Raw genomic sequence first — 17693 nt, 5'->3', positions numbered from 1 at the left:
AAAGAACTAAGCGGGTTAACCAAGGTTTTCTGCAGAGACCAGAATACTCTGGGTGTAGCCAAGGAGATGGATAAATCATGTTATCCTATTGGGCAGCCATCCAGGAGTCAGTCAGCCGCCTGGCCAGAAGAAGGCCACAGGCCATCATGCGCTCTACCCAAGGAAGAGCTGATCCCAGCCTTCCTGGCCCCAGCTGATCTTTGCTGCTTTCCTAAGGCTCAATCAAGCTGACTGTGGAGGAAGCAATAGTAAATCAGAATCTACAAATATGCATACCAAGTAGTAGAAATGTTTAAGAGATTCTATGTATCAGAGGGGCTACCTACATCCTCAGGACTCTGGGAGCACCAACTAAAATAGACAGACCATTATAAAGAGAACAATAGTAACTCTTAGCCAAGGAACTCCCTCTGAAGGATATGGGGACTTCATCATATCCCTTCCTGGGGTTCCTTTGTCACCATCCTAACTAATCCCCCACCACCCTGCTCCAATGCCAATCAGTGTTTAGGTTCAGAATTGCTCTTCCCTGGGCACCTGAGAAGCACAACAGTCCACCTTGGTGTGGGAAGGGCTCTTTCCTCCAGATACTGGCCAGGGATAACCCTGGAAAGCTAGGCAAATAATTATGGTCTGTAGGGAACCCAATGAACTTGGACACAGGATGCTGGGGAGCCTCACAGCAAACAAGTGTTCTCTAAGGTTGAGCACAGGAGAGAAGAAGCCTTCTGGTAGGCTCCTTCTATAGCTAGCTCTTCTGTAATAAGGTGGCTGGGTATCAGCCATGTACTTAAACCAAGAGATGGGTAGTAACTAGGTAACACTGCTGCATCTTCCAATATGACTGGATATGCCTCATGGCTTGAGTGCTTCTCCTACAAGTACCTGACCACAGGGCATGTACACACCAGCACAAAGACTCCCTTTGTGGGTCACTAAGGATGGTGAGCTGATGACCATGCCAGCAGATAAACTGGTTGTCAGGAGGGTGGGTGGATGGATAGAGAAAAGTGTGGATGGGTAGATAAATGGGTGAGTGGATGGATGGACCAGTGAGTAGGTAGCTAGATGGACAGATGGGAAGGTGGATGGACAGATAGGTAGGTGGATGGACAGATGGATAGGAAGAAGGATAAATGGGTAGGTGGGAGGGCGGGTGGGTAGGTGGGACGGCGGGTGGGTAGGTGAGAGGGCGGGTGGGTAGGTGGGACGGCGGGTGGGTAGGTGGGAGGACGGGTGGGTAGGTGGGGCGGCGGGTGGGTAGGTGGGAGGGCGGGTGGGTAGGTGGGGCGGTGGGTGGGTAGGTGGATGGTGGATAAAGGGGTGACATGGGCACTGATTTTAGAAGAATGTATGATGAAAACAACACATACAAGAAAACAAATGTTCAATGTTAATTCTCATCAACCTGTTGCCATGCCAATACAAACACCCCACACATTTGAAAAAATAACAGTGGTGACCATTAATCTATTTAATTGCTATTTTTAAAAGTTAAAGTGCAGCTACTCTGGTTATAGATTGTTAGAAACATTTGTTTCCCTCCAGGAAGCAACGAGCCTAATCTTACTCCCTAAAGGAAGGCCAGCGATGACTAGGAAGAGGAGGGCCACGACTTTAATGACAAGGACTTCCGACATGCTGTAGCTCTTGTTTTCCACTGAAGAAACACAATACTGCCTCTCACATTATATCCGAAAGGCATGTTTCTTTCCTATAACATGTTTTGTTTTGTTTGAGATAGGTCTATGGCAGCTCAGGCTGGTCTTGAACTTCCGACACAGCAATGAACAAACTGGACTGTCAGATCCTAGGATTACATTCACGTAGCAACATGCCAATTTATACAGCATGGCTGGGGATTGAACTCAGGATGTTGTGCAGTTAAGGTAGGTACTTTTCCAACTGTGCTACATCCTCAACCCTCCTAGATTTCTATGTGGAAAAAAAATTATCTTCCTGAGTGTTGGTGATCTTATTTTTCTCCCTTAAGAAAGAAACAATATTAGCCTGAGTTTGAATCATTGCTAAATCAAAATTTCCCATCTCTATTGACAGCCTTCTTCATAGGAAGTCTAAATGTCCATTTTTGTTGTCTTCTCTTCTTAGTGAGTGACATTAGGTCTGTCGTGTCTTAGAAAAGGTAAGTTGTTTCTGAAATTAAGGAAGTGGCTTTGAGGACAGCACCCACAATCTCGGGGTATTTCCATGTCCCATCCTCAAAAGGAAAAACTTAGATGTTTCTTAAACATCTTTTTTGGCCCGTTAGAAAAACCCATGGAAGCGTGCATGGAAAACTACACTCACGCAATTTCCTATTTGCATTAAAATCTCTGGGTCCACTAAAGTCAATGCATGAAATACAGAGGACTGAGCCCGGCATGCTCACAGCCTGCAAGCCAGCAGAACTGGCAGCACACCCGAGCTGGCACACTCTGATTGGGCCTTCCTGAGCCTATTACCTTGTGAGCCTGGCTCCAGAGTCCAGGTCCTCTCACCTCTCTCAAGATCTGGCCCTACCCCATAACATGAGGGTCCCAAGGAAGGGGTCTCCTGTTCCCTACCTGACCACTACATCTTTATCACCAAGTCGCCTAACCCACCCCAGCACCCCCTACGTCCTACACTGCACCTCCACTCTGTGTGTTCTCTGCAAGAGTAGGGAAACTGAACGACTTAGAGGTGGTTTTATCCTCAAAGACTTGGAAACCATTAAACAACCTACTACTTTGCAAAGTTTTCTTGCCCTCAACTGATATAGACAAAGGCACAGATTCCCAGGCCAGGAGTCCTTGAGGTCCAGCAGCACCCCACTTTAGGTTAAAAAAATCCCTTGACCTTGGGCCAGTGTCTCTCTTTAGGCCAGGAACCCCTGAGTTTGGGACGGTGTCCCTTCCGGGAATTCAAGGAAAGCGCTATTTGCAGATGACTTCTATGTGAAACATTACCCCAAAGCCAATATTTGGAGTTCAGCCATCAGCTGCAGACAGGGGCAGAGTGGTGGAAAATCTGAGGCATCTGCCACATTTGTTTCCGCTGAGGATCCTGGACAGGTGGCCTTCTTGCTCTGGTCCTTCTGCTGTCAGCAGGCTCCAGTCCCTTCCGAAGCCTGCTTAGAACCACTGCTTTGGTGGTTCCGTATTCTGTACTGTTGATTTTGCTATTAAAACATCCCCCAGCTGGGCATGATGCTGGTACGTGCCCTGATCTCTAAACAGGAAGCTGGGATGGGTCTTTCTGACAAAGAGTGGATCAGATCTAGTCGGGTCGGTTCCATTTTAGGGATAGGGACAGTTAGCCACTGGTTCACTGTTAACAGATGGATTATGTGCTCACACTAGGCATTTTCAAGCTGAAACCCACAGAAACCAATCTGTAGATTTGTTGGTGTGACCACACTGCAACCAGTGATTGCCGAAACTCCACGGTCCTTTACAGGATTACAGAACCAAACCCTAAAAATAACCCAGAGACACCCAGAAAATGCACACTGTGCATTGTAAAAGTGTGATTTGGGATTGCTAAAAAGTGGAAACAAAGCAAGAGTCTGTAATAAGAATTTGGTTAAGTAAACTTGGCAGTTTCATAGAAATGAATACTGTGTTCACTGACAATGAGAAGGCAGGACAGAGGGTGTGGTCTGCTGCTATAGCTTGAGATCCTGGATTCAATCCCCGATATACGTACACAAATAGGCGTGTATGTATGCATGTGTGTGTGTATTAGTTATTTTCTTATGGCTGTGATCAAATGCTGCGTCCAAAACAACCCATGAAGGAGTTTAATTGGGTTTATGGTTCCATAGGTTTACAGTCTGCAATGGAGGACATGGTGATGGGCAGCAGGAGCAGCAGCTGAGAGCTCACATCTTGATCCACAAATAGGAGCCAGAGAGCATCCTAGGAATGGTAGGAGGCCTTTGAAGCCTTGAAACTTGCCCCTAATGGCACACCTCCAAAAAGCTATACCTCCTAATCCTTCCCAAGCTACTGTGGACCAAGTATGCAAACGTATGAGCCAGTGGGGGCCATTCTTATTTTAACCCCAACTACTTTATCTATCCGTCTGTCTATCTATCTATTTATCTATCTATCTATCTATCATCTATCTATCTATCTATCTATCTATCTATCTGTCGATCTATCTATCTACCTATCAACCTACCTGTCTATCTAACATCTATCTACCTATAAACACATGATCAAAACAAGGATGTGAGGCTTGAGAAATGGCTCCCAGGGTGAAGTGCTTGCCGTGTGCAAGCATGAAAACCTGAGTTTCCAACAGTAGGCATAGATTTGAACATCATTAACTTTATCAGCACTGGTAGATAGAAAAAGATGAATCCCTAGAACTCACTGGTCAGCTAGTCTAGCCAACAGGTGGGCTCAAGGACCAGTGAGAGACCCTGTTTAGAAAGATATAAGGAGAGGAATCAAAAAATCACCTCCTATTAATCTCTGGCCTCCATGCACACACCCACATAACATATAACACACACACGCACACACACATACACACGCACACACACATGCATGCATGTACTCAAATATGCATGTGCACACACAAAGTATGGTATGTGGCCAAATGCTAAAGCATACATATACATTACAGAACAGGATATGTATCTTGCCCTAATTTTTGAAAACAGACATGACAGGTGTGTCAACATTGATATGCCTTGGCCTACACACAGACATTTGTATAAATGTGCATCTGATCTAATGCTAGAATATAAGCTATCTGTTTTTGCTTTATCTGTAAAGTATTTTTAATACAATCACGTATTATTTACAAAAACAAAATTGATAACCTGTAAAGAAAAACAAAATGGTCAATCAGTGGGTGAGATGGCAGGTTTTGTAACTCCTAACACAACTTGTGAAGACTGCTGCTCAGGGATCTCCGGCAGGAAAAGCCAATCTAACATGTTTGTTTATTGCACTAAACTACTCTCAGAGATGAACGATTCAGAGACCCTAAGGGAGACATCAAGGGGTGAATTTCTGAAGACCCTGCACGTTTATATGCAGCATTAGAGCTATAGGAGGTAAACAGGAAGGGCTGAGAGTCCTTCAGTCAGAGGACAAGAACCTGAGCTGCAGCCTCACATCCTTGGAACACAGTAGGCCAAGATGCATGGTCATACCAGAAGCCAAACTTGTTCGGAAATTCAACTAACTCCTAGTCCCCAGAAGCTAATGGTCTGAGCCTAGGGATAAGGATGTTACTTTCTCTCTTCTAGTCCTTCACCATATTGCCCATCATTTTAATAATTACCTGAAGCATTATTATGCAAATGACTGGGCAGTCATCCTATTGGAAGGCCACAGGTGAGGACCAGCACAAAGACCATTGTCCCCTTAGCACAGATCACCCTGTGTCACTCAGAAACATCTGGTAAACCACTCCCCTAAGTCACAGCACATGGAAACAGAGGGACACACACACCATGACATCCAGTGAACCTCTCCTAAGTCACAGCACATTGAGACAGAGGGACACACACAAACACACACACACACACACACACACACACACACACACACCGTGACATCCCATGAATCTCCCCTAAGTCACAGCACATGGAAACAGAGGGAGACACACACCAAGACATCCGGTGATCCTCTACTAAGTCACAGCACATGGAACCAGAGGGACACACATACCATGACATCTGGTGACCTCTCCCCTAAGTCACAGCACACAGAAACATAGGGACACACACACACCATGACATTCAGTGAACCTCTCCAAGAAGAGGCCAGTATTCAGTACCCTTCCACTTATCTTCCCATCAAGACGTACACAGAACAGAAAATCAATCGGTGAAAGGAAACCTAAAGCTGCTGCAGTTGGGGAAGATGAGCCATTCGAAGCCACTTCTGTCTGGGTACATGCTTGATCCATACCCTTGGACTCCTGAAGCGGGGTGAAGCAAGCATGTAACCAAAATTCACCAAGGCAGTGTGAGTAGCAGTGCAGCGTCACTTCCGGAGGCTCAGCACCCCCTCCTCTGTTTCTATCAGTCTCAAAGCCATGGAAGAGAGACAAGTTCAGGATATATAGGGGACAAATCCTTGGGTCTATGCCCAACATGATGCAGCCGAACAAACCAGGTGGTAAACACCACTTGGTTTACACAAACACCCTGTCTGTCTGTACAAACATCTACTCCAGTCTGTCTGTCTGTACAAATACCCACTCCATTCTGCCTTTGGGGTTAGTAGGCAGCCACAGACAAAATGGGAGCCCCCGTTCTGGCTTGTCCCAACACCTCAAGCTTTAACAGGCAGGCTACCCACAGCTGTGGTTTGTAACCCCTGGCTTTAAGCAGAACTCCCAGCAGAAAAGCCATGCAGCCAAGAACGTCTGTGTGGGAATTCGCATGGTGGAATGCACCAGGACCCTGCCACTGCATGTCGGAATAGTTCCTGCTAAACGGCCCAAAGACAAATGGGAAGCACCACATTGTTTCGAATTTTTTTCAAACTTGTGAATGTTAACTCAGCATTTTATTCTGAGCATGAATTCTTTTTACCACACCTTTCTGAAAAAGATTTTGAAAAAGGCAAAATAAAAAAAAAAAAAAAAAAAGAATTAAAGCCAAAGATGGCTGTTCATTCTTAAATGAGATGGAGTAACAGGTGAAAGTCTCCCATCATAAGCAACCCCAAAATGGATAATGCATGAGCAGCTATTTTCATGGTATTGAACCTCAATCAAAACTGAAGATGAACCCAGAGAGAAGGGAAGCAAATGAGGTGAGCATGAAGCTAGTCTAGCAAACCGCCGGAGAGAGAATGGAACACAAGGAGTGTGGAGAGACTAAGGCAGCCAAAACTCTCAGGACCGATGCCAGAAACACCAGAACACCCCAGGAGGAGGGGAAGGAGACTATAGGAAGCTGCAGAGAGTAGAGCAGGGCCTGACAGCTCACAGCCACCAACAGGGACAGAAGCACCCACGTGGCCCAAAAGCTACGCTCACACCGGACCAAGGTGAACAGACATTGGGAAAAGAATCATCACTGGGTCTATTCGACAAGGACTGTAATAGGAAGTATCTCATAGCAGAAAGAAATGTTGATTCACAGAATTGCAGGGCCTGGGAAAGAATGGAGATGGTTTTCTGCTTATTTAAACCTTGATGTTTGTTCATTTCTTTTAAAGGTGCGGTGGCATGTCTAATTAATGAAAATTTAAAATGCTAGAGAATTCTACCACAGAAGTCCGGCTAGGGAGAAAGGGAAGCAAAGTGCTGTGACGTTCTTGTTCTCGTGTTATATGTTTAGCACAATTTAAATATAAGCAGTACTAAAATAATATACAATGTAGCGACTGAAACAGCAGATTCACAGTAAATAACCTGCAACACACAAAATGGAAAAATAATTAAAATGCATTAATTCAAAAGATAGGTTTTTAGAGTACCAAAGAACATATGGGACAAATAACAAGATGATGTAATTTCACTCATTATCAATTATCACATTAGATATAATGGTCTAAATATCACAATGAAAAGGCAGAAATTTATCAAGATGCATGAAATGCAAGCTCCACCTGTATACTGCCTACAAGAAATGCACTTTGAACATAGACACACACAAAATTTTAAAGTACTATAGAAACACATATAACCCTAAGTGTCTTAGTTGGGATTTCTACTACTATGCTAATAGAAACACCACAACCCCTTTTAACTCCCTGGTGACACTCCATCACAAAGTAAAGTCAGGGCAGGAACCTAGAGGCAGGAACGGAAACGGAAGTAAATCATGGAGGAATCCTGCTTACTGGATTGTTTCTCATGGCTTGCTTAGCTGCCTTTTTATACCAGTCAGGACCACCACCCAGGGATGGCGCTGCCCTCAAGGAGTGGACACTCCCACACCAATCATGGATCAAGAAAAATGCCCAACAGGCCAATCTAGTAGGAACATTCTCTCAAATGAGGTTCCCAAATGGTGGTGCTCTGTGTCAAGTTAACAAAAAACCAGTCAGGATAGAAAGCTAGCTAAGAAGAAGCCTGTCTACCAACCAGTAATCAACATCTTCTCTGGTTCCTGGTACACCTCTCTGTCCTTGAAGCGAGTTTCCTGGTTTGAGATAATGTTTTGTGGAATAGCAGAGAGGTCTATCTTCCAATCCCGTCTAGAGTTTCTGCCTGAACTTGCCTGTGACCTGTAATTTTAAGTCGAATAAACCACTTCTTCCTCAAAGTTGCTTTTGATTTTGTACTTGTCACGGGACCAGAAATGCAACTAGAGCACGGAGTGATAAGCAAACAGGTGGGAGATGGTGCAGGGCTTCTGTTTTTCCAAATGATCACCAAGACAAAAGAAAGCACAAAGTATGGGAATCACCAACTTTGAAAGATGTTAAAGCAATCACCTGCATCATTTCAAGCAACAAGAAAGCATCCTCCCAACAAGAAAGCATCCTCCCGACAAGAAAGCATCCTCCCGACAATGCTGGAGTGCTGGGGTGTCAGGTGCACATGGTGGGTACATGGCATTCAGAGTTCCCTAAAGAAAACAGCCCCATTCTGAACCCAAGGATTCCTGGCTTGCAGAGACTGAAGAGAATCCTAAGAGAGTCAGTAGGGGTTTGAATAAGAATATACCCCTGTAGGCTCCAGTATTTGAATTCTTGGTTTCTAGGTGGTAGAACTGTTTGGGAAGGTTTAGAAGGTATGGCCTTGCAGGAAGTATGTCACTGAGTGTGGGCTTTAAGAGTTAAAACCCAGCCAGGCATTGGTGGGAGCATGCCTGCCTCTGCAGGAGGATCTCTATGAGTTCGAGGCCAGCCTGATCTATAGAGCTAGTTCCAGGACAGCTAGGGCTGTGACACAGAGAAACCCTGTTTTGAAAAACAAAACAAAACCAAAAATAGTTAAAACCCTTGCCTACTTCCAAGTTTGCTCCCCCAGTTTCCTGCCTCTATTGCCATGCCCCCCCCCCCCCATGAATTCTCATTCCTCGGGAACCATGAGCCTAAATAAGCTCTTTCCCAAACTGCTCTGGTCATGGATTTACCACAGCAGCAGAGAGGGAACTGACATGGAGTCCCAACTACTTAAGCACCACAGTCAAGTTAAACTGCTCTTAACCTGAGTTCACTAAAGCAATGACATTCTAAATGTATCATTTTCTATTGTACCTCAAAGCCCACAAAGCTGTCACTGTGAAAACAAGTGACTGTCCTGGATATTGTGAAACTCAAGAGCCCCCCACCCTCCCACCCTCACCCACATGGCACTAGAGGCCAGCGACTGCAGACGCCTCTTCATTTCCTTAATTTCCTGATTTCTAAACAGTCTCCAGCTCCAGGCCTGGAGTCCTGACCTCCTAACTCTATAATAGCCTTAGCTTATTTCATCCTTTTGAATCTGTTTTACATTTCTCTTTATTTCCAAGAAAAGGCCAGTTTCCCCAACAGGTCAGGCAAGAGCTCCTATTCTGTCCATGGGACTACGCACAGTATACGGCGACTCTCCAGCTCTCTCGGTTTTACAGTCATAAAAAGATACGCTTTGGGCCTATGTGGCAATGCTATGCCTCTGATCTGTGCGGAGAGCACCTCATGTCCAGCCCGCCCAGCACCCCATACTTCAGATAAAACCGCTGGACTCGTCCTCAGTTTCTGGTCCACATCGCAGGGAACACAGACTGCAGAAGGGGAGTGAGTGAACATGAGCTGAGCACAAACAAGCTGGCCCACAGACCCTGCACCACACTCAAGCTCTGGCCCCCCAAACTCCACAGCAAGGAAACCAGCCAGTCTCAGTTACCACCAACTGAGTCCATTAGCATAGGAGAGAACTGCAGGAAGCTGTCTTCATTAGGAAGAAGCCAAGTTTCCAGCCCTCAGAGCCACCTGGTCCAGGGTCCCAGGTGAAGGGATTATTTTCACACTATTTCCTTGACGTTAGAACACATTGAAGAGTGGGGTAGAAAGGCTAAAGAACAACATAACCACCATGGTTTCCTCACAGGAATGTCTTCCACGCAGAAACACGCAAAAAAAAAAAATATTCAGAGGTCAAAGAAGTGATGTCACAGCAGAATGTTCAAACCCTCAAAGAGCATCGCAATGGTCTCAGTGAATGTCACCCAGACCCAAGTCCCACTAAGCCCTGGGTGGACACTGAGGGTTCTCCTCTTTGGCCAACACCCAGGAATCCAGAATGAATACAGCAGCCTCCCAGATCTTCGCTGAGCTGTGAGCAGTGGGAAAACACAGGGATTTCATGAATCTGAGCCTCCCTCAGCCCCGAGGCCAGGGACATCAGCTTTCATGTTATGGCCACTAAACATAACACAGAGAGCACATCCCAGCAAACTAGAGCCAAAGGTGTCCCCAGAGGACATGGTCAGGAGTCAGGGAACTTCCTGTGAACTGAATGCACTACCGACAATGCCTTCTCCTCCAGTCTTCAGGCCAGGGTGACTGTGTTTCCTGCGGGAAGGCAGCTGATTCCACAAGGGCAGCTGCAGGGAGCAGCTTTCTCCAAGTGTCTCATTTGGATGTGGTGCTGGTCAATGACAAGCTGTGACATATATGTGAACAGCTATGACGAATAGGACGGGCATGCTGAACGACAGAGTCTATCTCCATCCCTATGGGTCCAAGAGACTTCAGCATTTGGGAGTTTTACCCATGTGGTGGATGAGCCAAGTGTGGATCCACTCTACCAGAGAGCTCTTTGGCCTCCTCTGTCCCACAAGGGCCTGGCACACTTGGACATTATCCCGTGCTCCACCAGGAAAGCTGATATCCCACAAGACTGACTACAGGGATCGGGTCTTTATTAAAGTGGCGGGTCCAGAATCTATCTCAAGTCCAAACACAGAAGAGGTCATCAGAAAATGAAGACTGGGCACTGGGCAGACAGACAGGCCCAGGAGGCCAGATGGTGACTGCCCTGAGGCCTCTGCATGGCACCCGGAGAAGTTGTCCCAAACTCCCAGCCTCAGTCATTCCTGCACTGGGGCTTCCTCCACACCACCAGTTTGAAACAACTCCCTGGCACTGAAGAGGCCTGGAATGCCGAGTGGATGTTAAGTGTCCAGGCTCAGTTCCCATGACCTCAGCAGTGGAGACTTCAGGGGACAGAAAAGGCTGTGAAGGGAGCAAGGGGTGAGGTGAGAAGTTCAGTATCTACAGGACCCCATGCTGTTTCTTTAGGGCCACTTCCCCAAGAAGGCCAGGGTGACGAGGTACAGAGGAAGGAAGAGCGTTAGGAGTGCTTCATTCAGGATGCTATGAGAAAATCAGGCGGCTTTCCAAGCCACACTTCCTAAGGAGGCTCAAGGCACTGAGCATGGAGAGGCACAGGGTACCACGGATGTCTTCCACCTTGAACTTACAGGCACCAAAAAGCAACGCCAGTATCAACCCGTACCATAAGGTGGCCTGAGAACACTCGGAAGCCCCAAACAATCTGGCATTCTCCCTGGCCAAAACATTAGGAATGAGAGAACCCGATTCAGTCTTTGGGGAAGATGAGAGAGACAGCAAGCCGCACATGGTGTGACAACGGGATGGTCCCTCTGACTTTGGAGGTGGGCTTCCGTAAGGTCACATTTGTTATGTCCAGTGTCTACGAAACCATTGTTCTTTTGTCTCGTCTCTCAGCACTAGGGCTCTAACTCTGGGCCTCACAAGTTCTCCACCACCGAGCTACACCTTTGCCTTCGATGCAGAAAAATACAGAAAGTGCCAGCATGCATACGGGAGCAGGGAGTGGTCAGAGAAGCTGAGAGCAAGCGGTGCTTTTGTCTGCTACTCTCCCACTGGGCCACCCCACCCGTCCCAGCCCGGACCCAGACACAGAATGGGACTGACTTAGCGTGTGCTCTGTCATGTGCTCGCCTGACAGAATCAGTGGTACCTTGTTACAAAATCTTACAGGAAACTTAAGACATCCGTGAAAGTGCGAGGTTTGAAATTCTGCAAACATACCTTCTGGAGGAATCTTCCAAACACTGTCTCTGCTGTTTCTCTGGATACCTTACACATCCTCTGCTACATGTAAACTGTTTTAAATTCTTAGAAATTTATTTCTCTAATGGGGCGTGGGTACGGGGAAGTCAGAGGACAACTTGCAAGAGTCAATTCTCTCTTTCCACCGTGTGGGTCCTGAGAATTGAACTCAAGTTATCAAGTTTGGCTGCAAGGGTCTTTAACCACTGAACTCAGGCCCCCACATACACTTCTGGTAGCAAGCCAAGGACAGTGGAGGTCTCCAGTTCTGTTTGACAGCGTTCTTTTTAAAACACTGTTGCAAAAAGCAATTAAGATTTGGGAACACATAGTCTGAGTATCTGACTTTGCTCAGATGTGAAAAATGGCTTCAGGGTCCAAGTTTTGGCCATTGACTCACTGCAGAAATCCTCCGCATTTGGAGACCGTCCAACCTGGCCCGCTTTAAAAGTTTATTGCCTTAGGGCTCGATGTCGGTCCTCTCAGATACAGCCTTGGCTGACCATCCACTTCCTCTGGAATGGAAGCCTTATTTAGCTCTCCGGAGAATTCTGCTAGGCATTCCCACCCTAGCCTGGCCCTGGTGCCGCGGGCACAATCTCTACCAGAGGAAGTAAGACACCCATGCACTTTCAGAAGTGAGAACGCTGCCCGCTCACTCCGTGAATCCGTCCCTCGGATTTTTATAACTTTCACAGGCTCCTTGGAGATGCCAAAGTCCTCCAGCCCAGCCTCAAAAAGTGAAAACTCTTTTTGGAAAGCAGAAGTGCAGCTGCAGGGCCCTGAATTACAGTTGGCCCCTAAAATGCATGCCTGCCTCCGCAGAACCAAACCTCAGAGCACACTGAGGCCTGCAGCCAACTCTGGCCCCCTCTCCCTCGGGACTGGGATTCCTTCTGATCTGGGTTTTGCAAGAGAGGCAGAAGTGCACGATTCCAGGTGAAAGTCAAGTGTCCAGGAAGTGGGGGGGCCTTCGCTCTATGAAACAGACCAGCTGGGAGTAGAAACTGCCAGAGGGGCCCCTCGGGCTGCCCAGAACATGGTCACCCACACAGTGGAGGGTCCTCCATGGCACCCTGGATATCAGGCTCCCTACAGGCAAAGAAAAAAAAACCTACAAAGTGCTGCACCCCACAGGGTCCCCAGGATACCCAGCTAACTTGAAGGCTCTAGCGCAGAAGCTGACGGGAGTGTACACTTGGCGCTAGTGGCACCGTGGGACGCAGAATCTGAGGGAGAGGGTGGTCTGGGGTGGGCCTCACTCCAGAAGGCTGGGGGAGTGGGACAGGTAGACTGAGGGAGGAAGAGGTCCGAAGAGGGGCGACTCACCCTTAAGGCCTGAGATTCAGGAGGGAGAAAGAGGGAGAGAAAGAGAGAGAGAGAGGGGGAGAGGGGGAGAGGAGAGAGGGGGAGAAGGGAAAGAGGGAGAGGTGAGGAGGGAGAGCGGGTTGAGTGAAAGTTGAGAAAACACCAGAGGGGAGGCCAGTCGGGGAGGGCGCACGAGACGCACGGGGCTTTCCCTGGCGACTCCCTACCACTTCCCGGGCCAGCGGGAGATTGAGTTTGAACAAAGGCGGTTCCCAAGGCCGCGCGCGCTGCGCTCAGGTCCGCCCCTGGCGTCCCAGCCAGGACGGACAAAGGCCCAGAACGCCCTGCAGCCCTGCACCGGACGCCGGGATTCCCCGCTTCGCCAAACCAAAACCCCCGTCCCCTAGGCTACTCACGCCCCCCGATCACCCAGAATCACACGTCCCTCGGACCCCAGCGACCCCGGGCCGCACTCACAGGATGGAGGTCTGCGGCGCCACGGCGGGCACGGCCTCCAGCAACAGATGCATGCAGCGCACGGTGGTACGGAAGCACAGGCAGCGGCTTGGACAGCCTGCCCCCGGCTTCGAGGCGACCACCGCTATAGTCCCCCAGGCGAAGCATAGCACGAGCGCCTGAAGGCAGCGGCGGCGCATGGGGCGCACGGCCATGGTAGACGGCGCGGACAGAACAGACACGCTTGGACCGCAGTGGAGGCCTCGGCGGGCGCATCCACCGCCGGCTCCCAACTGAGCCCTCAGGTCCCGGGCCCACGTCCCAGCTGTGCGCGGGGGGCGGGGGGGGGGGGGGCGCCAGCTGTGCACATGCGCGTGGCTCCTCCCCTCTCGGCCTCGCAGAAGGCGGGGGCTAGGCAAGCACCAGGGCCCTGGTGTAGGATCCCGGCGACCCTTCCTGGGGGTGCAGCCTGGCCTCCTTGGACAGCATGACCAGTGAACAAGAATTCCACTGTGGGGGCGCCTGGAAGTACAGAGGCGAGGGTTGAGACCGGGTTTGGATCTCTGATTCTGCTTTTAAATGGGCAGTGCTGCAACCCCTTAACCATACTTTCTGCCTGTGTGCAAGGGCTTTGTTGCCGGGGATGCCTTGTTTTGAACACTTAAGTGTTGGGTGTTCTAAGAAGTGAGCTTTCACACCCTGCCTCCTTTTTCTCAGTGCCAATACCCCTTCCCTGCTCCCACACAATAGCGTCCACCTCTGACTTAAGTTCTCCTTCCTATTGGAGAAACTGAAGGCCAGCCCTGTGGTGCACAGTTTATAGGAAGACTGTGCTGCAGAATTAGAAGTTCCCTGAGGCCTCCAACACTTGCTACCTGTGAGGAGCCCCTGCCCACCTGGTGCTTTCCCTTGTAGCAAAGATGGAGAACACCTGTGGCCATCTCAGGTTGATTTTACGGGGACAACAAGAAACAAGGGAAGCCCTGAGGTTAGCATGTGTGTGTGTGCTATGAAAGCTTGAATGTTGACACTTTATCCACTTCCCTGGTTCCCACTGGGGTGCCAGTCTCTCCATTCTTCAGACCAGGAGGGCCAGGTTAGGCAATGCAACCAAAGGAACAGAATTCAGTTATCAGAGTTGAAAGCAGAGTCCAGGTGTGGCAGCTGATCTTGATTCTCACCGTGACTGAACTGAGTACTCAGGAGACTGTAAAACCCTGGTTGTGTCTAAGAGAAATTGACAAAAAAAGATACCTGAAAAAAGACGACTCACTAGGAACCAGAGTGACACCCTTCGGCTGGCAGTGTAATAGTCCACATGGGAAGACAGATGTCCATCTGCCCAGGTGCACTCTGTGATTTCTGTCTACCTGAAGGGAACTGCCCAGCTCTGCCAGGCCCTTCTGGATAGACAGATGGAAATCTCAGAAACTGAGACAACATAGACCTTTCTCCCTGAAGTTGCTTGGCCTCGGTTGGTGTTTAGTTACTTTGATGGAAAACCAACACACCTGATAGGCCTTGACCTGCAGACTGCTGTGCTCCCACTGATATCAGGCAGGGAAGGGTGTTGCTAGGCATCCAGCATCAGGGTACCCGCTGAGGGATGCGGTCACCCTCAGTCACTGTCACAAGGCTTCAGCTGCACTGCTGACAGGCTGTGTCAGGGAGGAACTGAAGGCCGTCGGAGGAGGTGCCAGTTCCTATGGGACATCTCCATGACTGGCGCACTTCCAGCAGTCTGCAGCTTGTATTCCATGGGGAGAACAGGATTGCTAAGCTTGGAGCATGCCATCGCTCTTCAGGACTCCTGCCACACTCCCTGAGAAGCCCCCCAGGGTGAGATTGATCACCACAAAGCCTCCAGTGAGGCTGTCCACCCCAGGAGCTCTCCACGCTGCCCTGAGTCCCTGCAGAACCAGAGCTAGGTTTCTATGAGGACAGAAGTTCCAGGAATGTATTGTCGTAGAGATAAGCACAGGTCAAGACGGGGGCAGTCTATTTTGTGTACTGTGATGGAGACCAGGGTCCCTAGGCCACCCATGTCTCACCTAGTTAAAAACTTAGTCAAGTATATGATACCAAAAACCAAAACTATTATTTTTCTCCCCCAAAATTGCATTTTCCTACTTAACACTTATCTCCCCCCAACACACACACACTATGATTTTTCTATAAGCAACAACCTGGAAATTGTCCTCAGTGCGGGCAGTCTCATCTCATGTTTAAGTTCTTGCCAGGCACAGCGGTCCATTTTTCCCCAGCATCCCTCAAACGCAGCGGGTCCACTCCTCACATCCCAACCACTCCCAACCTGTAGCGCCCACAGCAGAAGCCGTATTTCCAGGTGACACAGAGCACTTGCTCTTTTCAGCTCAGTCGCTGCTGTGTCTTAAGCCATCTGAGATGTGAGGTCTTATGTATCCATTTGACTGGTAAGAGCATCCGATGACTGAGAATAGATACTTCCCCTGGAGGTTCTCCGTAGGTGTGGTTAAAATTGATTCGTGGGCTTTGATCCATGGACTTTGATAAGGGTGAGCTCACTAAGTAATTGATCTTACTAAATCAACAGAAATCTTGGGAATAAAAGCGGAGCTTTCCAAGAGAAGAAATTCTGCTGCAAGAGCCTAGGGAGAGAGTTTGGTCAACAAAGAAGCTGTTGTATGAGCAGAGGGACCCGAGTTCGGCCCTCAGACATCCGTGTGTAAAAGCCTGGTATAGTGACAGTGTGTGGACTTTGGTTGGAATGGAAGGAGACGGGTGGCCCTTTGGAACTTGCTGGCCAGCTAGTCTAGCCTGTTTCAAAAAATTAAGATGGAGAGTGATTGAGAAAGACCAGACATCAACCTCCAGTCTTCATAAGCTTACACGGGTACAAGAAACACACTCAAACATATAGTGTACACGGAGACACAAGGAAAGGAAAAAGGGAATTCTGCTGAGCAATTACTGCCTCAGTTTTCTGCTTCTTACTTTCCCATAGGGGCCACACTAGCTATTGTTTAAAAACAGCTCTGCCCGTCCATCCATCTGTCCATCCACCATCCATCTAGTAGCACCTATGCTCTTTTCTTTCTCATCCCCCTTTCCCCCATTTATTCACCCACTCACTTCACTCATCTGCTACCTACCCATCCACCCATCCTTCAACCACTCGCCCATTTTCCCCTCCACTCATCCCTGGCCCATCCATACCACTCATCCTCCTATCCACTTGCCCAAACATTTATCTGTCCATCCACCCATCCATCCATCCACCCATCCACCCATCCATACCTCTCATCCTCCTATCCACTTGCCCAAACATTTATCTGTCCATCCACCCATCCATCCATCCACCCATCCACCCATCCATCCATCCATCCATCCATCCATCCATCCATCCATCCACCCACCCACCCACCTATCCATCTGTCCGTCCATCCGTTCCATTCCCCTGTTGCTTCTGGATCTCAGATGATGCCCGATAGGCTTAGCAGCCATCTGTACAGCCCTAAACAATGAAGTACAATGGGGACGAGGAGCCAGGACCATGACTAAGGACCGAAAGAATGTGTGTTTTCCCCATGAATTTCTTACCCTGAACCAAATGTCCTTCCCATGCTGTTTGTTCATCAGCACCCTCCTGCGCCCTCTAGAGGCTCTCGGGAGACTCAACTCCATGCTGACCCTGGTGAATTCCCATTTCTAATAAGCAAGCACTTTTGGAATCCTTCCATCTGTTTATTGTTCCACAGCAAACACATCTTTCAGGTGTTAACTGTGCTCATGCAAAGAGAAATCCTCAGTGATAGCATGTTCTAATACTTCCACCCAGTCATGGGACCAACTGAGATCATGTGAACAGTGGCTGTCCCATTGCCTGCTCCCCTCCCAGCTATTCCTGACTCCTGACATCCATTTATCTTGTGATTCTCCCTCCCCCAACCATATACA

The 17693-nt window shown here is 48.6% G+C and overlaps 1 protein-coding gene across 2 annotated transcripts in view; it reads right to left on the bottom strand.

Moving 5' to 3' along the window:
• Positions 1-14054, bottom strand: part of Pxdn (peroxidasin) — a 78639-nt gene extending 64585 nt beyond the window's left edge. For both annotated transcript variants that reach the window (XM_038320473.1, XM_038320474.1), the window contains exon 1: positions 13776-14054. In XM_038320473.1, the coding sequence (XP_038176401.1) occupies positions 13776-13969 (194 nt within the window). In that variant the 5' untranslated portion in view covers positions 13970-14054. The remainder of the gene's footprint in view (positions 1-13775) is intronic.
• Between the last annotated feature and the right edge of the window lie 3639 nt (positions 14055-17693).

Source organism: Arvicola amphibius, chromosome 2 (genome assembly GCF_903992535.2).
Source record: "Arvicola amphibius chromosome 2, mArvAmp1.2, whole genome shotgun sequence".
Taxonomy (NCBI): domain Eukaryota; kingdom Metazoa; phylum Chordata; class Mammalia; order Rodentia; family Cricetidae; genus Arvicola; species Arvicola amphibius.
Note: the sequence above shows the minus strand (reverse complement) of the source record. Positions and strands in the feature narration are given on the sequence as shown.